Source organism: Polyodon spathula, chromosome 44 (genome assembly GCF_017654505.1).
Source record: "Polyodon spathula isolate WHYD16114869_AA chromosome 44, ASM1765450v1, whole genome shotgun sequence".
Classification (NCBI taxonomy): Eukaryota; Metazoa; Chordata; class Actinopteri; order Acipenseriformes; family Polyodontidae; genus Polyodon; species Polyodon spathula.
Genome location: NC_054577.1, coordinates 2,976,977 through 2,999,434, shown reverse-complemented (window position 1 = coordinate 2,999,434; position 22,458 = coordinate 2,976,977). Strand labels below are relative to the sequence as shown.

General features: G+C 45.1%; 3 protein-coding genes across 4 annotated transcripts; 2 read left to right on the top strand and 1 right to left on the bottom strand.

Annotated features, from left to right (window-relative positions):
* Positions 1-1,045: 1,045 nt before the first annotated feature.
* On the bottom strand, positions 1,046-5,490 carry LOC121305732 (PHD finger protein 23B-like). The gene is made up of 5 exons (XM_041237475.1): positions 5,023-5,490; positions 3,849-3,880; positions 3,368-3,460; positions 2,471-3,134; positions 1,046-1,756 (listed from the first exon to the last, which is right to left on the bottom strand). Exons 1-5 carry the CDS (start codon positions 5,048-5,050, stop codon positions 1,545-1,547), a joined length of 1,029 nt encoding a protein of 342 aa, XP_041093409.1. The 5' UTR covers positions 5,051-5,490; the 3' UTR covers positions 1,046-1,544.
* An 884-nt stretch (positions 5,491-6,374) lies between these two features.
* LOC121305738 (CTD nuclear envelope phosphatase 1A) lies at positions 6,375-16,648 on the top strand. Of its 2 annotated transcripts, XM_041237488.1 has the most exons (8): positions 6,375-6,684; positions 11,323-11,389; positions 11,884-12,002; positions 12,387-12,458; positions 12,952-13,068; positions 13,666-13,777; positions 14,743-14,827; positions 15,570-16,648. In XM_041237488.1, the coding sequence occupies exons 1-8, from the start codon at positions 6,580-6,582 to the stop codon at positions 15,625-15,627; spliced, it is 735 nt and encodes a 244-aa protein (XP_041093422.1). In that variant the 5' UTR covers positions 6,375-6,579; the 3' UTR covers positions 15,628-16,648. The 2 variants fall into 2 exon arrangements, with proteins under 2 accessions (XP_041093422.1, XP_041093421.1); XM_041237487.1 differs by lacking the exon at positions 12,387-12,458 and having other exon boundaries at positions 6,486-6,684.
* A 2,314-nt stretch (positions 16,649-18,962) lies between these two features.
* On the top strand, positions 18,963-22,458 carry LOC121305680 (gamma-aminobutyric acid receptor-associated protein-like). The gene is made up of 5 exons (XM_041237372.1): positions 18,963-19,453; positions 21,258-21,336; positions 21,680-21,798; positions 22,208-22,276; positions 22,420-22,458. Exons 1-5 carry the CDS (start codon positions 19,364-19,366, stop codon positions 22,456-22,458), a joined length of 396 nt encoding a protein of 131 aa, XP_041093306.1. The 5' UTR covers positions 18,963-19,363.

The window sequence follows — 22,458 nt, the reverse complement described above, 5'->3', positions numbered from 1 at the left end:
GTGGACCTGTAGGGAATGTGTGCTCCCACCTGGGTTTCTGGATCAGAGCGATTGGAAAAACACAGAGGGACAATTTCAAAGACATCTGCTATATTTAGAGTCTGTCGCTGGAATTTGTTTGAATGATGCACTTAAATTAACATCAATGTATTATAATCCCATCAGATTTACAAATAAGTCATGTACAACAGTTTGAAAAGAAAATGCAAAACCACAGATCTATCAAAATAGGTAGAATTACCAGCATATGTGATACTGTTGTATATGCTCCTTAAATATCTTTACAAAAACCAAGTTGTCACATTTTGTAATACTGTTGAAGAATAAGGGGGGAATAAATGAATCAATGAGCAATACCAGCCTTGGACAAAGAGGGCACTAAAGTGTTCTTGGTTAGGAATCCTCTTAAGGTATAGTTCCATCACCCATGTATCAGGCAAAGGAAAGGGACAACGCCAAGGACACAAATGTCTTTAGCAAACATGAAAGCGTTAGCCTGGACGCAGATATATATATACATATATATTCATTTTTTCAACTCAAATGTAGCAAGTGTCTTTACAATGATTTCAGAATACCCCCTGAAGCTCCTCACTGTGGTGACTGAAGACAAATTACTAAAAATAGAAATTCAAGAGAAGTGAAAATATTTACAGCAGCTACTTACTGCGATGGTGCCCTTCAACGAAAATAACTTATCCGCGCGCCTAGTACTGAGCTGAAAATTTGTCTACAAAACAAATGCGTCGAACCTTACTGTTTCAAAATGGTTCTGTGATTATATTATTTAAATAAATTAACAAACAGGAATGGGGCACCAAGCCTTAGTGTCTTCGCTACCAGCTTTTACACAAACTATTCACACTGGGGAAAAGAGAGACACTGAATGTGTCTAAAATATTAACAAATTATTTTGTTTCTGGTTAGATGTCTGGTTAGATGTCTTATTGTACATTGCTTTGAAATGTATTTATGTTACAGGTATATAGATATATATGTAGGAGACCCTGAGATGTGATTAATCTGTTTTTTGCAACGTGTTTTTATTACTAGATCATTTTGAAAGAGCTTACCTTCACACACACAAAAAAAAAAAAAAAAAAAAAAAAATCAGGCAGAGATTTAAAGACATTCTTAACTGATAACTTCAAATTGTAAAGACAGAGACAATACTTCTGGGAAAGCGAAATTCATCACTGGTTGAACTAACCTATCGAAGCAGGAAGGACCAGTAACCAAATGGTTTTGGCGAATGCCTTCCTCAGTGTGATTAATGTTTCCAGCATCAAGCTAAAGACTATTTTTCTTTGAAGGGTAAATGGCCACATCACAACCCAGTTCAAGCTTGGATTCCAGCGCCTATTATACCTCGTTTCCAGTTTAGAAGCCTTCTGGTTTTCAAAAAAAAAAAAAAAAAAAAAAAAAAAAAAAAGGAAAATCGCACTTTACATTCAAAACTCTGCCTGCTTCAGAACCAGGCTCCCAGGCAGCTCCTAGCGAAATGGCTGGTGTTCGTGTGTTTAGGGAGCGAGGGAGGTGCAGATTCAGACCCTCTCCGGCTCTCTCTTGTGCCCGGAGCGGTGGTCGAGCCGCGTGTCTTTGCACTTGTGGCAGTAGAAGATGTCGGGCACGCTGGACTTCTTGATCTTGGCGCAGGAGAGGTGCACCCAGATGCCACACTGATTGCATTCGATCATGGGCCGTCCTGCGAAGGGTTTCCGGCAGTAACAGGTGATCAGGTCCCAGGAGTCGTCACCTGCATATGGGGGGGGGTGGGGGGCACAGGCAATGATCTTCAGCAGTGGTGCTTACAAAACAAAACATGCTGCCTACAACTGAAGGCAACAACACACAGTTATTTTTGCAGAACTTGGTTCAAGTGTATTGAATTCTATGCGGACCGACTTGTTCAATTTTGTCTCATTTTAGGTATTTGTTCCCATCCATTTCATGTCAGTCATCTTTAAAAGATCTTCTCAAACTCGGTCCCCCTGTGTCTGCTGGTTTTCACTGCAACCGAGCTCTCAATTACTGAACCAGACCCTTCATTGAACCGATCATGTGCTTAATTAGCTTGTTTTCAGCTCTTGAACAGTTGCATATTTCAAGTTAGCTGTAACATTTGATAAGTAACCACTAATCTAGACCACCTCCCCTTACCTAAAATGGGCAGTCTTCACACCATTTGGGTTACGCAATCTTATTTAAGAACATTTACAAAAACGAGGGGGAGGCTAATCAGCCCCTCCAGGCTCATTCGGTTCCTGGAAGCCGACTGATCTTAGAGGGTCAAATCGGGTCTCGGTTCTTCCATGACAAACCTCCCCAAAAAGCGCTGGTTTTGACATCGTACCGTCTGTGATCTGTTGACAATAGACGCCTAACACTAACCTCTACCGCACACAGCATGAGCGCCAATAAACCAAGAAACTGAATCAGCAAACAAAACAAAATCAGCCCGAACCATTACCTGACTCCACCATGATATCTTCGTCAGCAATCCAGGTCTCTCCCTCGCTGGAGCTGGCGTCCGCATCACGGGTTGACTCCCCCCCCAGCACCTCTGCAAACCCCGTCTCCTTGCTGTGATTCGGCTGCTGCTCCCCAAAGCCCTCCCGCCCGCCCGGCCCGCTCAGACCCAGGCTCTCCAGGAACCCCGACCCCAGGCTGGGCGCCCCCCCCTCCTTGGCTCTCCCCTCCGAGTCCGTCTCGCTCGGGGGGGCGCTCTTTAATTTCTTCAGGGTCTTGGTGGCTTTGGGGTTTTTGCTACGCTTGATGCGGGATCGCTTCTCCTGGCCCGCGCTGGTGGCGCCCCCTGCTGTTGCTAAGGTGGCAGAGCCCAGGGAAAGCTTCTTCAGTTTCCTGTCTTTCTTCTTTTCCGACCTGGGCGTCGAGGAGGCAGTGCTGCTGCTGCTGCTGTCGAAGAGGGAGTCTTTCAGCCTCATCTTGTCCAGCAGGGAGCTGTCCGAGTGCAGCCGGCGCAGACCCTTCCCTTTGGAGGCCCGGGCTTTGCGCACAAAGGTCTGGATGGTGTGCAGGTCGGACCGGGCCGAAGCCCAGCCGTCTCCTGCGTCTGCGCCTCCCCCTGCTGGCTTGTGAGGGGTGTTGGAGCTTGGCGGCGTCCACTGGCCTTCCTAAAAGGGAGACAAAAGAAACCAGACTATTAAAACACTCACTACTGCTACATTCAGAAATGCCAAAAACACAAACTCTGAAGGCATTGAAAGACCTCCAGTCGGAACACTGATTTCATTTCTAAATCGTGAATAGTTTAAGCAGGGGTTGGGGTTGCTCTACAATTCAAAACAGGTATCTGGATAGGAAGTAGTAAGGGAGAGGGTGTTCCAGGGTAGAAACACTGACTCACCTCTTTGGTGGACGGGATGTACCCTGCATATGCCAAGACAAAACTGCAGAATTTACTGAAGTCTTCCACAGTTCGCTTTCTCTTCTCGGGAGGCTGCGGGGGGGGAAAGAAAACAGAGAAAATACCATTGCTATACACTCCCAGGAAAGGCATGTCACAGAGAGACTATTATAGCCAGGTTTCCTTGTCCTCTTCTACACCCGTGTGCCTCAACACACTACCCTCCTTGCAGCAGCCACTAAATCTGCATCAGGCAACATTCAAAACTGTCGGCATTTAAAATAATCTCTTAACACGCCTAGATTAAACATGATTGGTTAGAAGCTTTCACAGTGTGTTAAAGTCTAGTCTGAAAACACATCTGTAAAGGAATACATGTGGAAATGACTTGATAAATATTGAAGATGAAATAAATTTAGCCTTACTTAAAGAACTATTTTACACTTTCACATAATTCATTATAATTCATAATTCAACTTACCAGAGACTCCGCTTTACATTTCAGAAGGGGATCTGTAGGGAGAAAGACATTATTATTATTATTATTATTATTGTTTTTTTTTTTTTTTTAAAACTGCCACTGTCCATCTCTCTAACTAGCCAGTATAAACTAGACAGCACCGACTTTCAACGGGACATTTACACAGTCCTGAGACTTTCAATGCTCATATTCCGGTCCTATAAGCACCGTGCATCAGAGTGTCTGAGGATGTAAAGACGAGATTGACAGCAAATAGATCAGCATTGTGCTGCCTTGCTGGAAGCGGTACTATATAATCAAAACCATTACACTGCGACCAACCCCCCCATGATGAACACAAACCTTTATTCGGGTCCAAACGCAACCTGATCTACATTTTGAATCGACAGGAGCATGTCATCGACTATTTAATTTCCTAAACGAACCACGCTGTTTACAATTTGAGTGTGAAACAGCCTGGATCGACGATCACATTTAAAACTGCATAAATACTAGCTTTGAAATTAATTTCCCACCCACGCATCGTGCAACTGACAACAGGTCATGCCTCCTCCCCCCTCCTCTCCCTGGCAATCTACATTCGCGATATGCTTAGTAATAATCAATAATATATATTATAATATATATATATATATAGATAGATATATTATAATATATTTATAGAATATAATATATATATATGTATAGATATATATATATGATATATATATATATATATATATATTATATATATATATAGATAATAGATATATTATATGTGTAATATATATATATATATATAATATATATATATATATATATATGTATATATATATATATGTATATATATATTAATATATATATTATATATATATATATAGATATTTATATATATATATATATAATATATCAATATATATACACACATACACACACATACATTTTTTATAAGTCATTATATTTCCTTAGTTTGTCTGCCTTAAAGGGTAAAATTGCAAAATCTAATTACTTTTTTTTTCTTTTTTAAATCGTCGTAATAAAAGATTAATTTTGCTGACATATGCAATGCCAGATCCCTGTGCGGTCACGTTTAACGGATTCGGCGCTTAAATCGCGTTTTCCCTTGTTTGTTTGTGTCCTGACTTTGACATGCAAAAATACACGCAACCCTGTTTCGCTTCTGCACTTTGTTTACCTTGATGCTCGGCCGCGGTTTCGAGCATTGTGTCGCCGGGGGCCTCCCTCCGCTCCGGGCTGACCGGATCACTCTCACCCCGAGGCTGTCCGGAGCCCCGGCCGGGGAGGATCGTTCAGCCACCCCGCTGCTATTTAGACCGTCCTCCCAAAACCTTGCGTTACCGAGCGGGGTTGTAAGGGTCTCTTCCCCCGCTCCCGGAGCCGCTCTGCCGGGGGAGCTGCTTAGTGTTGACAGGGCACAAGTCACAAGCTCCGGAGTTAAAACGAAACCCCCACCCCCCAAAAAAAAGAGAGTTAATTCCCTGACCCGGACTGCGAACTGCCGCGCCTTCCAGACGTTATTTTAAATCCTTTTATTTACTTGTTTGTTTTATTTTTATAAAAAAAAGACAAAAAAGACAAAAAGTTGCGTCGTCTCAGCCCAGCTCCGCTGCCGCCGTCGCCCCTGCCAACGGTCTCCAAGGCGGCCCCGGGAACAGTGCAGTCTGGGAGATGTAGTTCGGCAAGAGCGGCCGCTCCGTTCATGTGCGTGAGAGGGGTCTGGATAAAGAACTACACGCCCCCCCCCGCCGAGAGATTTGACGCGACGCGGCTGAGAAGGGGCGGGGCTTTTAGGGAGAGGTGTTTGATTGGTTGAGGGCCGTTCTGTTGATGTCTTACGGGGGGAAAGCTACAATTGCACTACATTTCCCAGCATCCCCGAAGCACAACTCCCACGCAGCGTGTTCGGCTGGCGTGGGTTTGGAGTGCGACGCTCTGCGCGGCGTGGGTTGTGTTTGTAAGATATATTTGAAATATCGCAATTCGTTTGGAGTTGATGCTGGAACTTTCAACCAGTCAAACTTTGCAGCAAAACTGAGTTTTTTTATTTTTAATTTATTTGGGGGGGTGCCGCACGCCCCCAGGGGTGTTGGGGGGGGGGTGGTGCACGCCACCGTGAGGCCGTGACACCCCCCCACGGCGTGCGCACGCGTGAGGCCGTGACACGGGGGGTCGGGCGTGTTAGGTGCCCGCCTGTGACGGAACCCCCACGGGTGGCGCACGCACACAAAAGGCGCCCCCCCCCACGGGGCGCACTCGACCAGCGACCCTCCTCGGGGAGCCCCCCACCCGCGTGCGCCTCCCGGCACTGTGGCCCCCCCCCCACGCGGTGGCGCACTCCCGGCACTGTGCCCCCCCCCCCTCCCCACGGCGTGCCTTGTTTTTCCTCCCGCTGACCTGACGCGCTGGAGGCCGAGCGAACGTCTCTGTGTAGTGAAGCGGGTTCCTCGAATTGCTGGGCTTTTTTTGGGAGGAAAAAAAAAAAAAAAACAACAAAAAAAACCCCCAAATTAATAAACTTTCGTTGGAATATTTTTATTTTTTCTTTCATATAGATATATCTTTGTTTTGTTTTGTTTTAAAACTGCAAGCGGTTCGAGGGGGGGGAACAGCGCGGCTCGACACCTGGAAGTGGGCTCGGCTCGGCTCGGCTCGGCTCGGTACCGGCGGCCACTGGTCGCAGGTGGTCGGTATTGTGGCCCCGGTGTGTGCAGCCGCTTCCCCGGCTCTCGCCATGCTGAAGACCCGGCAGTGTCTCCTCGGGATCCGGACTTTCCTCGGGGTCACGTCGCGGATTTGGGGCTTCCTTCTCTACGTGCTCAGGAAGCACCTCCGCACGGTAAGAAACCCCGGTGCAACTGCATTGCAATACCGTGCTAATATTATTATTATTATTATTAATAATTATTAAACCGGAGCTCTGCCCGGTGAAACTGCATTGCAATACCGTGCTAATAATAATAATTAAACCGGAGCTCTGCCCGGTGCAACTGCATTGCAATACAGTGCTAATAATAATAATAATAATAAACCGGTATTGCCTCGAGACGGGACGTTGACGTGCAACTGCATTGCAATGTCACGATTATTATATTATTATTAATAATTTGGCCCGAGACTGGCCCGTTGACGGCAACGTTATGTCACGATGCAATACAGTGCTAATAATAATTAAATAATTATTAATTTGGCCTCGAGACTCTGCCCGGTGCGTAACGCATTGCAATACAGATTAATTATAATATTAATTTGGCCTCGGAGCGGGCCACGTGCCTTGCAATACAGTGTAACGTTAGAGATTGCAATACCGTGCTAATAATAATAATTAAACCGGAGCTCTGCCCGGTGCAACTGCATTGCAATACAGTGCTAATAATAATAATAATAATTAAACCGGAGCTCTGCCCGGTGCAACTGCATTGTAATATAATAATAATAATAATAATAATAATAATTAAACCGGAGCTCTGCCCGGTGCAACTGCATTGCAATACATGCAGGCTAACTTACAGTGCTAATAATAATAATTAAACCGGAGCTCTGCCCGGTGCAACTGCATTGCAATACATGCAGGCTAACTTACAGTGCTAATAATAATAATTCAATCCTGCAGCTCTGCCCGTGCAGTTGCATTGAAATACATGCAGGCTAACTTGCAATAATAATAATAAGACGAGCTGCCAGGCAGCAGCTCTCCCCGTCGAGGAAGTGTTTTGAAATCTGAGTGTGTGTGACTGTTTTGCTACAATATTACGTAACCTTTATTTATTTAAAATTATGTATCAGATTTGTAAACACGAATCCGTGCTTCACACCGGTACTAACACACTTCGTTCACGTTGTGTGCTTGTATAACTCGTTTCAAGTAGGCGGTAAGCGCTTGTGTTTAATCAGTATTGAAAGCTGGGCTCGTTTTAATTAATGTTGTTTGAAGTGATGCGCGATTTCACGACCCCTTCATTGTAGAATATTAGTAATTAGTGCGTTTTTTTTTTATTTCAGAATGGTAACTGTCCTAATTAAGTACCTACTGTCAGTCAGGCACAGATTTAGTTAGTTTGTTTGTTTACCAGAAATCATCTTACACGGAATTTAAGTGCAGTTATTCATTAACAAATATAGCTGCAACTGTACGGGTTCGACCAGTCAAACTCGGTCCTGGGTCTGCTGGTTTCCATTCCAACCCAGCGCTCAGTCACTGAACCAGACCCTTCACTGAACTGATCGTGTGCTTAATTAGACCTTGTTTTCAGCTGTTGAACAGTTTGCATATTTCAAGTTCCCAGTAACTTTAACTCTGCAACTGTTCAAGAGCTGAAAACAAGTAAAAAAAAAAAAAAACAGGTCTAATTAAGCACATTATCTGTTCAGTGAAGGGTCTGGTTCAGTAATTGAGAGCTCGATTTGAATGAAAACCAGCAGAGACAGAGGGGTCCCCCAGGACTGAGGTTGAGAAGCCCTGGGATTGGTAGCTTGTATTGATTCAACGAGTCTCTGTATGTAATGTATTGTGATAGCTATATAGATAGATATACAAGTCTACAGAGTGTGTGAAATATAGAAACATTTCATTTTCATTTTCAGTTTTATTCTTAAGCAAAGCAGTTTCCGGAGATGATAATACAAATATAATAATAAAATCACAAATTGAAGGGGTTTGTTTTATTCCTGCACACAGATCCACACAGATAAACGCCACGGGGTCACAGTGACCCGAAACATCTTATTTGTACACGTGACCTATAGTTAAGGGTTTGGTTGAGGTGGATTTTCTGATTGGAAACGAACGAGTCTGATTTCAAATTGGATCGTTAGACCGTAAACCCCTGTAGCTACACGGTTTGTGAGCGTTCAGGTCCTGGGTTCGGCAGTGTCCGGCTGCAGGCGCTGACCGGAAAGGTTGGAGGCTGATGCAGTGTCTGGAGCGCGGTAGGGAATAGGGTCCATTTCTCAGTGAGTAGAACCGAAACAGAACCGATCACTTGCTGCTGGTCCAGATCGCTTTTCCCCGGGCGAGAGTCACTTGGCTAAGATTTAAACCATTAAAGTGTACGACTCTAACAAAACAATAAGTAAAGCTTAACTAATGAGTATGGAAACTTGCATATTGAGAGCTTATTATTATTATTATTATTATTATTATTATTATTTAAGTGTTACGCTCAGGAAAATCATTATCTACCACATACTAATACATTCTGAAGTGCGTCTCCTAAAATAATTGAATGAAGCAACTTCGCGTGTGTCGCTCCTTCAGCAGGAAGAGCAGCCTGGAAAAGAGGCTTTTGATAACACACATTATGAAAACAATACCGTGGTCAGATACACGTTTTAACATTTGCATCGCCCATGTAGATAGGTGTGACATCTGCAAAGTGATAATAGACAGAGGGAAGGAGACTCTTCTTCACACACAGTGTGGGGAGGGGATGGAATGGGTTCCCTAGTCATGTTGCTGAAGGAGACTCTTCTTCACACAGAGAGTGGTGAGGGGATGGAATGGGTTCCCTAGTCATGTTGCTGAAGGAGACTCTTCTTCACACAGAGAGTGGTGAGGGGATGGAATGGGTTACCTAGTCCTGAAGGAGACTCTTCTTCACACAGAGAGTGGTGAGGGGATGGAATGGGTTACCTAGTCATGTTGAAGGAGACTCTTCTTCACACAGAGAGTGGTGAGGGGATGGAATGGGTTACCTAGTCATGTTGTTGAAGGAGACTCTTCTTCACACAGAGAGTGGTGAGGGGATGGAATGGGTTACCTAGTCATGTTGCTGAAGGAGACTCTTCTTCACACAGAGAGTGGTGAGGGGATGGAATGGGTTACCTAGTCATGTTGCTGAAGGAGACTCTTCTTCACACAGAGAGTGGTGAGGGGATGGAATGGGTTACCTAGTCATGTTGTTGAAGGAGACTCTTCTTCACAGAGACGGTGAGGGGATGGAATGGGTTACCTAGTCATGTTGAAGGAGACTCTTCTTCACACAGAGAGTGGTGAGGGGATGGAATGGGTTACCTAGTCATGTTGTTGAAGGAGACTCTTCTTCACACAGAGAGTGGGGAGGGGATGGAATGGGTTACCTAGTCATGTTGCTGAAGGAGACTCTTCTTCACACAGAGAGTGGTGAGGGGATGGAATGGGTTACCTAGTCATGTTGAAGGAGACTCTTCTTCACACAGAGAGCGGTGAGGGGATGGAATGGGTTCCCTAGTCATGTTGCTGAAGGAGACTCTTCTTAAAAACAAACTTGCTAAAATTAATGCAGCAAAAAGATGCAAACCAATCCACTCGTCACGTCTAAAGTGAAGGAAGCTAACATTGTTTTAGCAGTGCCATTGCAGTAGATTGAATCTAAAATGCAAATTAGGGTCCAGCCCCTCCCCCCTCCCCCCCCTTTTTTTTTTTTGTGCCACCTTAAAACCAGGGTCATTCAGCAGAGTTGACTTGATCAGGCGATGCATTGTGAACTGGCAAAAGTAGCTGGTGTGTAAATACGTGATCCCACGTCTCGCTGAAGCTGCTCTTCTGTCCCAGCTGACACTAGATCAGTTTATTTTAGTATTTCTTGATAGGCAGGAAGCTTGCTACACACGCACACGCACACACACACAGACAGACACAGAGATGACTGAGGGCAGTCATGCCTGTGCTGAGCTGGCAGGGCTGTAAGAAGCCTTTCTGAACTTGACACACGAGGACAGCTGAGCACCCAGAATAGAGATCAGGCGAGAGAGACACCACAGAGTGCCCCGGGCTGTGCCAAAGGAAGTGTCGGGTGACGAGGGGCACACAGAGACAGAGAGAAAGACGCGCGTTGCAATTGAGACCGTCAATTGCAACGAACTTGAGAATTCAGCCACTCAGACCTGTACTAAGTTGAGTGCTGCAGGAGCTGGTACTGTACTCCCCAGCCCTGAAACAGGGAGCAAAATTCAGGATCATTTGATCTCCTCTCCCGCCTTGTCTATGTTGGCGTTGCCCTGTGTACAGTAAAGCCTGGCTCTGCCCAGCACACAGCAGGCAATGCCAGTGCAAAACACCCGTGTTCAAATATTCTTTGGGAAAAAAACTTCTTAAACGAAGGAGAGAAACCCCGTTCTGTGTGTAGCGTGGCATTTATTTTGGCTGTCATTTACCATCTAGTTTCCCTACATGATATTGCTACGCGTGCATCGTTTGAAACAAAATCTGCTTTCAAAATCTTCACAAAATACCAAGTATTTTAGGGTGCGCTTAATCACTGATCTGAATTTGGACTAAGATGTTTTAATAGAGGAATTGAAAACAAAACAAGAGGTCAGAGCACAGCATCTTCCAACGAGTTTGGCTAACTACAGCACATTCTTTTTGATGCCTTGCAGAGAAATGCATAAACGTTCATGGTGAAGTCACGGTGTCTGATCTGTGGCAACTGCAGGTCGTGGTTTTTCATGACCTCTCCTCTCTCTGTAGCACTAACCGTTGTCTCTTGTGTTTCAGATAATCCAGTACCAGACTGTGCGTTATGACATCTTGCCTCTGTCACCCGTCTCCAGAAACAGACTCTGTAAGTTCGGAATCGTGGCATTGCCTTTGCTTAGTGAAGCTGGAGCCCAGTGCCTTTTGATGGCAGCGTCAAAAGGACTTCCCCAAGCGCTGTACACTCAGAAAACGAGGGACAGCAATGAAGTACAAGAGATATAAAAGAATTTGATTAAATCTCACCTACATTAAGCCTCACGTTTAACTATATAAAAGTTTTTTTTTTTTTTTTTTTTTTGGCTTATATTTTGCCATGCTACAGTTCTACCGCATTCCACTGCAAGAGGTCACACGAAGGACCTCAGAATCACGTGACTCGTTGGTAAAGCAGCGATTGGTTACCGAGTGTGAGGATTCTGGGAGTTGGAGTCCTTTTTTTTAAAACTCCAATTCTCAAAACAAGCAGATAATTCTCCCTCCCTCCCTCCCTCCCTCCCTGACCCCCAGGCCCTGTGATGAGCTGTTCTCTGTCGATCCTCACATCCCCAGGTGTAATGAAGCGTTGATCTGATTTTGCAGGCAGTTTAAAGAGGAAGATCTTGGTGTTGGATTTAGATGAAACGTTAATCCACTCGCATCACGACGGGGTCTTAAGACCGACAGTGCGGGCTGGCACGCCTCCTGATTTTATATTGAAGGTAGGAGAGACTCTCTTTCCCGTTCTGGGGGGTGAAACGCGACGACGTTCTTCAGCAGAGCGTCGGAAGTCCGAGGGTTTGTTCAGGAGCAATACTTTCATTTTGCAGTCTAGAGAAACGCTTCTGCAGTTGGAAGGGGAAAACTTGATAAGGGCGTTCTGTCAGTAGGATTCGGCAAAACTAAACCGACCATAGCAGCATAATTCTTGCAAAACATTTAAAGTTTCGTCTTTTGTACAAGTAAGCGTTTGAAATTCGGTGTCAAAGTTTTGATCTTTTTTGAAGTTTGTCTCGCAGTGAAGTTTGTCTCTGTGTTACTGTCTGCTGTAGAGGCTTTTCAGCGGCTGCTGTTCTTTTACCCCTGTGCTGCTCCTTCCTTTGCAGGTTGTAATAGACAAACACCCAGTGAGGTTTTTTGTACATAAAAGGCCGCACGTGGATTTCTTTCTGGAAGTGGTGAGTACGACCGATGAAGGCGCTAGAGCCCAAACGCTGCTCTGCTTGACTCAGTTTAGTTTCAGTAACACTGATGAAGGCACTAGAGCCCAAACGCTGCTCTGCTTGACTCAGTTTAGTTTCAGTAACACTGATGAAGGCACTAGAGCCCAAACGCTGCTCTGCTTGACTCAGTTTAGTTTCAGTAACACTGATGAAGGCACTAGAGCCCAAACGCTGCTCTGCTTGACTCAGTTTAGTTTCAGTAACACTGATGAAGGCACTAGAGCCCAAACGCTGCTCTGCTTGACTCAGTTTAGTTTCAGTAACACTGATGAAGGCGCTAGAGCCCAAACGCTGGTCTGCTTGACTCAGCCCAAACGCTGGTCTGCTTTCAGTTTAGTTTTAGTAACACTGATGAAGGCGCTAGAGCCCAAACTCTGCTCTGCTTGACTCAGTTTAGATTTAGCGGTCTCTGTGATAGTAACCTCTCTGTGGCTCTGTCTCTCTTCAGGTGAGCCAGTGGTATGAGCTGGTCGTGTTCACAGCCAGTATGGAGATTTATGGATCTGCAGTGGCCGACAAACTTGACAATAACCGAGAGATCCTGAAACGAAGATATTATAGACAGGTAAACACGCACTGCTTCTGTGTGCAAGTGTGTGCGTGAACGTGGGTATTATAAAGCGTGTGCAGTCTGTGAAACAAAGTTACACAGGTCCAAACTCTAAAGGGCTAATAAGAGGTTAGGCATGTATATTGACACTGTGTGGAGCCGATGGTGGGTTTGCAGTTGGGACCCCCTGTCCCAACACAGACTAGACTGTGGGGATGCCCAACACATCAGCCTGTGCCCGTTTTCCATTACGTTGACTAGAAGGGTGTTCTTTCAATATTTGGGATCTGGAACAATTCCTTGAAGTCTTATTTAAGATGGGCACTCTCTATTTTCTCTCTGTCTCTCTCCTCGCCCTCCCTCCCTCTCCCTCTCTCCTCTGTCTCTCTCTCCCTCCCTCCCTCCCTCTCTCCCTCCGTCCCTCCCTCTCCTCTGTCTCTCTCCCTCCCTCTGTCTCTCTCTCTCTCTCTCTCTCTCTCTCTCTCTCTCTCTCTCCTCTCTCTCTCTCCTCTCTTTCTCTCTCTCTCTCTCCCCTCTCTCTCCTCTCTCTCTCTCTCTCTCTCCCTCCATCTCTCTCTTTCTCTCGCTCTCTCCCTCTCTCTCTCTCCGCAGCACTGTACACTGGAGCTGGGCAGCTATATTAAAGACCTGTCCGTCGTGCATGGTGACCTGTCCAGCATTGTCATTTTAGACAACTCCCCGGGGGCCTATCGAAACCACCCAGGTAAGAAAGGGGGATCTGAAACCCCTCCATTGTCACGCTTCATTGGCATGACTTTAACCCCGCCCTCGCTCTAGCAAGCTGAGCAGGGGCACGCTGTACCAGGTTCCAAACGCCCTACATGCAGGGGGGTGTGGGGGCGATTGTTCAAACACTTTTTTTTTCCCCTAGATCTTTGAGAATCGCTTATCCAAAGGTCACGAAACCGTTATTTTTAATAGTATATCAGATTCTGGGAACACAGGAGGGTATGACGCAGATTTTGCAGATGTTATTGAGAAGCTAGGAGGTGTCTGTCTGTCCGTACAGCCAGTCTCTGTGTCGCAAGTATACGTTAACCATGAGTGCACGTGAGCCATGACGGCAACATGCATGTATGTAACAGATCTCACATGTTTACAGTGTGCAGTTTTTGTTAAATACCGTCATGAGTATGGTTGAAAGAACTGTGGTGATTGAATCCAGTATACAGTGCTGTACAAACTCGCACACTGAAGTAACTACAGCTTTATTTTTACAAAAACAATCCGGCCACAAACCAAGTTTCATGGCCATTGCAGAAGCAGTTCTCCTGGTAAAAACATGTCGTGCGTGCTGTGCTTCTGACCACCTCCACTGTACCCCTTCGCAGGGGATAATTCTACAAATAAGCTGGCAGGTGCTCTGAATTCCCTTGTCGCTGCTGAACAGCCTGTTATGCAGGGAAATGGCTCCCCCAAGTGGCAGGAAGACCTAAATTCAAGTTTTCTGCCTTCATTTTACAATTTAAATAAATGAATATTCACTGTAATATTTTTGAAACCAATTGCATGAAATATGAATGACTCTGTGTGGATGCAAATAAAAATCTAGTGTTTTGCGACTCCCAATTTAAGTGTGTCCAGTTCTTAACGTATCCCGTTCGGATTAAAAAGGGTTTGCAAGCCAGCTTGGATTTTAACCCCCCCCCACCCTTTTGTCTCTTTCAGATAACGCAATACCTATAAAGTCGTGGTTCAGTGATCCCAGCGACACAGCACTTCTCAACCTGATCCCCATGCTGGATGCACTGAGGTGAGAGAGACACACACAGGGTGCATTTCTCTTTGTGTCACATCAGAGCACCACAGGGAACCCTGAGCAGCAGTTCTGTGCCGACATCTCAAACTGCCCTCCTGCACGCTGACCAGAGACGGCTGCCACGCCTGGTCATGTGACTTTGGTTTTCGGGTGACCTTCGATGTGTTACCATTGTTTGATTGTATCGAGAGAAACAAATCCTTTTCTGATTTTAGTTTTTTTTAATTATTTTATTTTGCAGAGCTGCAGCCACCACATCTCCTCAAAGCTGGGAAACAGTTTTAAATATTTATTTCATATTTGCATGGTTGCGTGCACCCTGGCATGCTAAGTGCGTGGTGGGGTTAGATTTCTCCACCAGGAATGTTTGAAAACAAAAGTAGAATTCATATTGCAGTAAAAAAAAAAAAAAAAAAAAAAAAAAAAAAAAAAAACCCACTCTGTACCCCATCGTTAATGAGAGACAAACTCTGGGGTCCAGTAGAATGTGTGCTTCTTATTTCAAAGTCATTTATGCATTGACTTCGTAAGAGAGTTCACGAGCGAGAGGAGGGTGTTCGGCCCGTCTGGGCTGACCCGGTTCCCTGAAGGATCCCAGTGATTCTGCCTCAACAGCGCGGCTAGGGAACCCATTCCCTCCCCTCGTGATCGAACACGTTCGACACTGAAGCGGTGTTCCGTTTTGAAATCTTTGAACATTTTGAACTCATTTTTAGTTTTCATTTTTCCCCGGCAGGTTTACAGCAGACGTCCGATCGGTCCTGAGTCGGAATTTACATCAACACCGGCTCTAGTAATGAGGCTGAAAGAGCGAGGCCCTCCCTGCTGAGCCTGACCCGGAAGAGGGCTGTGCGGAGACTTCCTTGCTACATCGGCCCTCGCCAGTGCTGTCTGGCTCTGTGCTCGGGAGTTGTTTAACCTGGACTGTGCTGGGAATAGCAACACATGTTTTTGGTCTGTCCTCCTCCTTCTCCCCTCCCCCCCTCCCCCCTCCTTACTTTTCCCAGTGAATTTTTATTTTTTATTGAGAATCATCTTTCAGGATCTACTGGAATCCACATGGAGGTTTTTCAATGGTACTTTTACACAGACTGTGGCTGGCAATTTATTTCCCCTGATTTTTATTAAAAGAAAGAAAACCCTAACCAATAGCAGATCTTCAGATCCAGGAATTCTTGGGAAGGGACAGATGATGGCGATTTTAATACACGCACACACATCTATATAGATACAGACACACATGCACACACACACTTCTATATAGATGCACACAGTTGCCCTTTTCTGTAAGGATTTGATCATATTTTCTGCCAACAGCCATACGCACATCCCAAGATAAAGAAAGATGAATGAACTTCATTGATTTGTTGTAGCAGCTACGCAACCTGTGTGAGAGCCCCAGCATAAGGCCTTGAAATGAGAAATTTAAAAAATTAAAAAAATCTAGAATTCCCAGGACAGGACAAAAAAACAAAACAAAACAGGAATTCAAATCTGAAGTCTTTTGTTGCTGGAGTTTCTATTACACGTGGAAGAAATACATCACAAATCAACGCTCTGTTCTTTATTTTGATATGGAAGGATTTGTAGTTAACGGTACAGTGCTATAAACCGACAATAACGGCAGCTTCCTGTTATCACTTCCTGTGCTGTAGGTCACGTGTCCTGAGCAGACACACACAACCCAGACTTTACAGTTATGTCCTTCATATACATGTTTATTTCAAATGGTATATAGATTTTTCACATGCAGTATTCGAGATACTACAAATAATGAAAAAGTTCACATATATATATATTAAACATTTAAATCTATAAATCAGAGGTATTCGATTACATTGATTGACGGGCCAGATAAGGCAATATGCACACCTGTAAGGGGGGGGGGGGGGGGTAACTGGGGGGATTGACAATGAGTACAGTGGTTAGTGGCTTATCCAAGTCTTTTGGCTGGTGAATTTTGCTGTTGGTTTAACAGTGTCTCGAAAATTATTATGTTTACGACACCCAAACAGGACCATAAAAGGTCGTTTATACCATAGGTCTTAACGTTGCCCTATACACTGCTGTTGAAAAAAAAAAAAAAAAAGAAAAAAAAAAAAAAGGCATGCCATCAATCTCGATTTGATTTAAACCGTGGCGTTTAAATTATAAAGTCAGGAGAAGTGAGTGGACGTCTAATGTTTTCCCTTATTGCCTGGAACTGGACGCTGCGTCTGACTTCAAATGAAAGGATCTTACACGACAGTGAAGCAGGGGACAGAAACTCGCATATCTATCGTCCCATCTCTGAGAGGCGTGCTCTGCGTTCCTTACTGTCGCCAGACAGATAAAAAAAAACATTTAAAAAAATACATTTTTGCCAGGCTCTTTGTTTGTTTTTTCAGTTAACCTTTTGCGCTTGAATGGTTTTGCGTGTCGTCTTGTTTTCTCTGGCAGTTTGATTTTTATTTTAATTTTTCCTGGTCTCTGTGGGTGTCTCGGTGTCCGAGACGGCTGGCGCCGAACTGACTCAAGAGTCGCTGAACCCCCTCCTTGTGCTTTGGGGGTGAGGGGTTGTGGGGGGCGACTCTGCAGCTGAAGCTCACACACCCCAGCCTCTTGCAAAGCGCTTTGTGATGGTGCTCCACTATATAATAATTAAGAAGAAGATTCTTCTTCTACTTATTAATTATTATTATATAATTATCAAGCGGCTGCACAAGCCCACAGGGGGTGCTGTTCTCCAGTATTTCTGAATGCATTGCACAAGCCTCGGTGTCCTGCAGACAGGGAAGTGTTTGATTATGATGTGCTAGTTACTGCTAGCATTGCAATGGCATTGCTAACAACCCATTATACACACCAGAGACACATGCACTGTGCATATGCATGCGACGCCTCCTGATTTACTTTCTCTTCAAACAAACCTTTGCACTAAATCAATCAAATATATAAATAAATACGAAATTGGATTAAAGAGGACGTTTGCCTTCGCTAGGGCAAGCAGTGCCCTAAGTCGAGTTAGAGTCAGTGTATTGGTGGCGTCGAGACGGTCCCACACACATGACCACCGCAGCTCTGCCCCGGGGTGTTTATCAGGGTGCAGGGGGGGGGGGGGGGGCAAAAAAATAGTCCCACATTTTGAAATACTTAAAATGACTTCCATATTATTATTATTATTATTATTATTATTATTATTATTAATAAACAAAACTAAACTACCAGTGTTATTCGTTTCTATTATTTAAACACAGGACCGTAAATAACACAGACTCACACACACACTGACACACACACTGACACACACACACACACACACACACACACTGACACACACACACACACACTGACACACACTGACACACACACACACACACACTGACACACACACACACACACACACACACACACACACACACACACAACACACACACACACACACACACACACACACACACACACACACACACACACACACACACACACACACACACACACACACACACAGACACACACACACACACACACACACACTGACACACACACACACACACACACACACACACACACACACACACACACAGACACACACACACACTGACACACACACACACACACACACTGACACACACACACACACACACACACACACACACACACACACACACACACACACACACACACACACACACACACACACACACACACACACACACACACACACACACACACACTGACACAACACACACACACACTGACACACACACACACACACACACACACACACACACACACACACACACACACACACACACACACACACACACACACACAGACACAGACACACACACACACTGACACACACACACACACAGACACACACAGACACAGACACACACACAGACTCACACACTGACACACACAGACACAGACTCCCACACACTGACACACACAGACACAGACTCACACAGACACACACAGACACTCACACTCACTCTCTCTCACTCGCACTCACACTGACACTCGCACTCACACTCACTCACTCTCACTCACACACACACTCACTCTCACACTCACTCTCTCTCACTCGCACTCACACTCGCACTCTCTCTCACTCGCACTCTCACTCAGAGTGTGTGGCGCGCATGCGCAGTGCCCGTGTTGTTCACCTCTCTCCCGGTTCAGAGCGCTTTCGTTTCTCACGTTACACCGGACCGGACCGCGGAACCCCTTCCAAAAACACCGTGTAACATTAACCAGTGTTTAAAATAATAACAGCAAACCCGCCGGCGTGCTTTCAAATCGCTTTCCGATACAAATTACAACGGAATAAACTCCGTGCTGAGAAACAACAAACAAACAAACAAACAAACAAAACAAACAAATCGTGACGTGGCTGGTCCTGCTTCACACGTAACGCGGCGTCGTGTTGTTATTGTATCCGTCCGCCGGACCCGATACCGCCAGCAGCAGCCGAGCCGAGCCGTGCAGATCCGAACCGGACCCGACCCGATCCAAACCCGATCCAAACCCGATCCAAACCCGAGGATGAAGTTTCAGTACAAAGAAGAGCACCCGTTCGAGAAGCGGAGATCCGAGGGGGAGAAGATCAGGAAGAAATACCCGGACAGGGTGCCAGTGAGTATAACGAACACAACCTCATATATTATATTCATATAAAATTATAATAAAATATCACAAGAGTCTCGCTTGACCAACAGTTTGCATCTCAACCTGTGTGCAAACAAAACACAAACCCAAACAAAGACGTTCAGCGTCCTTAGGACGAAACTACGGCCTCGATTTCGCAACGTAACAAAAAAAAAAAAAACACACAATTTATTTTAATTTTATTGTTAAAAAAAAACAAAACTAAGAAGGACAGCCCCCGCTGTAGCGCGGATATACTGTCAGCTGAGACTAAAACGGTTCTTGTAAAATGTTAATGTAGATATCTAGACACTGTTTTAAGAACAAACAAACAAACAAACAAACAAAACAATACACATGTTAACACCACCGAACCCTAATATGATATATATCATATATATAATATCCGTGATATATATTTGTTTTTGTATATATCTTGACGACACCAATTGTGGCTAAGAATATATATTATATATATATATATATATATATATATATATATAAAATTTGATTGATCGTGTTGCTTATTTTTAACTCGGTAAAATACTGATATAGTGATATACAGTTTTGTATGACGACATCCTGAGTGACTTAAGTAAATAAAGTCTGTGTGACACAAAACTCACGTGGTCTCTGCCACTAATGATAGGAGCTTTTCATTAAAATCAACCAGCATCTCAAAATCAAACCGGCCGGGCTGCAATTAGAAAAGTCCAGCCATCAGCACACGCTTACCAGTTAGTTCTAGGTAGGTCCGTAGACTGTTTCTTCTAGTTTTACCTTAATGACAATGTAGAAACGCTGCTCTGCTTGACTCAGTTTCAGTAACGCTGATGAAGGCACTAGAGCCCAAACGCTGCTCTGCTTGACTCAGTTTAGTTTCAATAACACTGATGAAGGCACTAGAGCCCAAACGCTGGTCTGCTTGACTCAGTTTAGTTTCAGTAACACTGATGAAGGCACTAGAGCCCAAACGCTGCTCTGCTTGACTCAGTTTTGTTTCAATAACGCTGATGAAGGCACTAGAGCCCAAACGCTGCTCTGCTTGACTCAGTTTAGTTTCAATAACACTGATGAAGGCACTAGAGCCCAAACGCTGCTCTGCTCGACTCAGTTTAGTTTCAATAACGCTGATGAAGGCACTAGAGCCCAAACGCTGGTCAGCTTGACTCAGTTTAGTTTCAATAACGCTGATGAAGGCACTAGAGCCCAAACGCTGGTCAGCTTGACTCAGTTTAGTTTCAATAACGCTGATGAAGGCACTAGAGCCCAAACGCTGGTCAGCTTGACTCAGTTTTGTTTCAATAACGCTGATGAAGGCACTAGAGCCCAAACGCTGGTCAGCTTGACTCAGTTTAGTTTCAGTAACGCTGATGAAGGCACTACTGTAATCGTAGCATGTAATTAGATGTGAGCAGTAATTTGTTTTCACAGAGATGATGTAGCAGTTTTGTGGCTGTCGTTCACAAAACGGGTTTCGCAAGCAACGAATCCAGTCGCGTTCGTTCATTCCCACGTGATTCCAAAAGAATTCCGCTCTTGCGATTTTACATCTAGGACTATTATCCGCTGCACATAATATAAACCCTGCGCTGTCTCTCTTTGCTTCCCCTCTCCCACAAACCTTTTTAATATCGCCAAGCAGACGTGATAAAAGGATCTTGCCACGTATCAAGCAAGCGAGAACGACACGGCTTCGTCGGCCGACTCCTCCCTGATCGCCTCCTGCATTGATTTGAATGTTTGTTGGAAGAAGGTGTGGGTTCTTAAAGCCTGTCTGTGCTCTCTGCAGGTGATTGTTGAAAAAGCTCCCAAAGCCAGGATAGGCGATCTGGATAAGAAGAAATATCTGGTCCCGTCTGATCTCACAGGTAAGACTCGCTCGGCATGCTTTCGTGCACAGTCTAATGGGATTCAAGCTGCCTGCTGGATGCCTCCAGTCGCCAGTGTGAATCAAAGCTGCTTGCGAAATAGGCTGTACTGTATAGGAAAGATGTTTTTTTTTTTTATAAAAAGCGATTGAGGGCTTCTTCTAAGCGGGGTACAGCGTTGTCCTTGTCCTGAAGTGGCGCTGTCAGCCCCTGTGCCCGAGGCACTCTCTCTTCAGACTGCCTCTTCTCTAGCCTGAGCTGGCTGATTTTTTTGCAGGGGTTGTGCCTGCGCTCAATCTGTTAGCTTTCGGTTGATTTGCTTCTCTGCTTTCCTGTTCTGCAGTGGGTCAGTTCTACTTTCTGATCCGGAAAAGGATTCACCTTCGAGCTGAAGATGCGCTTTTCTTCTTCGTCAACAACGTCATTCCCCCCACCAGCGCCACCATGGGACTGCTTTACCAGGTAACGCTGCCTACAGCTCTGTGTGTGTCTGATTCCATCACTATGAGGCTGCTTTACCAGGTAACGTTGCCTACAGCTCTGTGTGTGTCTGATTCCATCACTATGAGGCTGCTTTACCAGGTAACGCTGCCCACAGCTCTGTGTGTGTCTGATTCCATCACTATGAGGCTGCTTTACCAGGTAACGCTGCGCACAGTTCTGTGTGTGTCTGATTCCATCACTATGAGGCTGCTTTACCAGGTAACGCTGCGCACAGTTCTGTGTGTGTCTGATTCCATCACTATGAGGCTGCTTTACCAGGTAACGCTGCCCACAGCTCTGTGTGTGTCTGAACCATCACTATGAGGCTGCTTTACCAGGTAACACTACCCAGTTTAATGCGAGCGTCTGCCTCTGCCTTTTATTCTAGGAACACCACGAGGAAGATTTCTTCCTCTACATCGCCTACAGTGACGAGAGCGTTTACGGAGGGGGGGACGTAGTATTTTGGGGGGGTGACCAAGATGTACCAGCCTTCACTTCTCTATCGATCTCAATCCCCCGCCTCCCCTCCTTTTCTCGTCCCCGGCGACCATGCTTGTCCCAGCTGTTCGTGGAACAAGGTCGTGCTGTGACGTTTAGCACGCACTGGACGCCACGCTGAAGAAGCGGTTCCAGTAA

Excerpts from the sequence above, each read along its gene's own strand:
- LOC121305738 (XM_041237488.1), top strand. The coding sequence starts at position 6,580 with ATGCTGAAGACCCGGCAGTGTCTCCTCGGGATCCGGACTTTCCTCGGG. Across the intron at positions 12,459-12,951 it reads TGGATTTCTTTCTGGAAGTG|GTGAGCCAGTGGTATGAGCT; the intron begins GTGAGTACGACC and ends GTCTCTCTTCAG. Across the intron at positions 13,778-14,742 it reads GGCCTATCGAAACCACCCAG|ATAACGCAATACCTATAAAG; the intron begins GTAAGAAAGGGG and ends TGTCTCTTTCAG.
- LOC121305732 (XM_041237475.1), bottom strand. The coding sequence starts at position 5,050 with ATGCTCGAAACCGCGGCCGAGCATCAAG. Across the intron at positions 3,461-3,848 it reads AATGTAAAGCGGAGTCTCTG|CCTCCCGAGAAGAGAAAGCG; the intron begins GTAAGTTGAATT and ends CCCCCCCCGCAG. Across the intron at positions 3,135-3,367 it reads ACATCCCGTCCACCAAAGAG|GAAGGCCAGTGGACGCCGCC; the intron begins GTGAGTCAGTGT and ends TCTCCCTTTTAG.
- LOC121305680 (XM_041237372.1), top strand. The coding sequence starts at position 19,364 with ATGAAGTTTCAGTACAAAGAAGAGCACCCGTTCGAGAAGCGGAGATCC. Across the intron at positions 21,799-22,207 it reads CCATGGGACTGCTTTACCAG|GAACACCACGAGGAAGATTT; the intron begins GTAACGCTGCCT and ends CTTTTATTCTAG. Across the intron at positions 22,277-22,419 it reads GCGTTTACGGAGGGGGGGAC|CACGCACTGGACGCCACGCT; the intron begins GTAGTATTTTGG and ends TGTGACGTTTAG.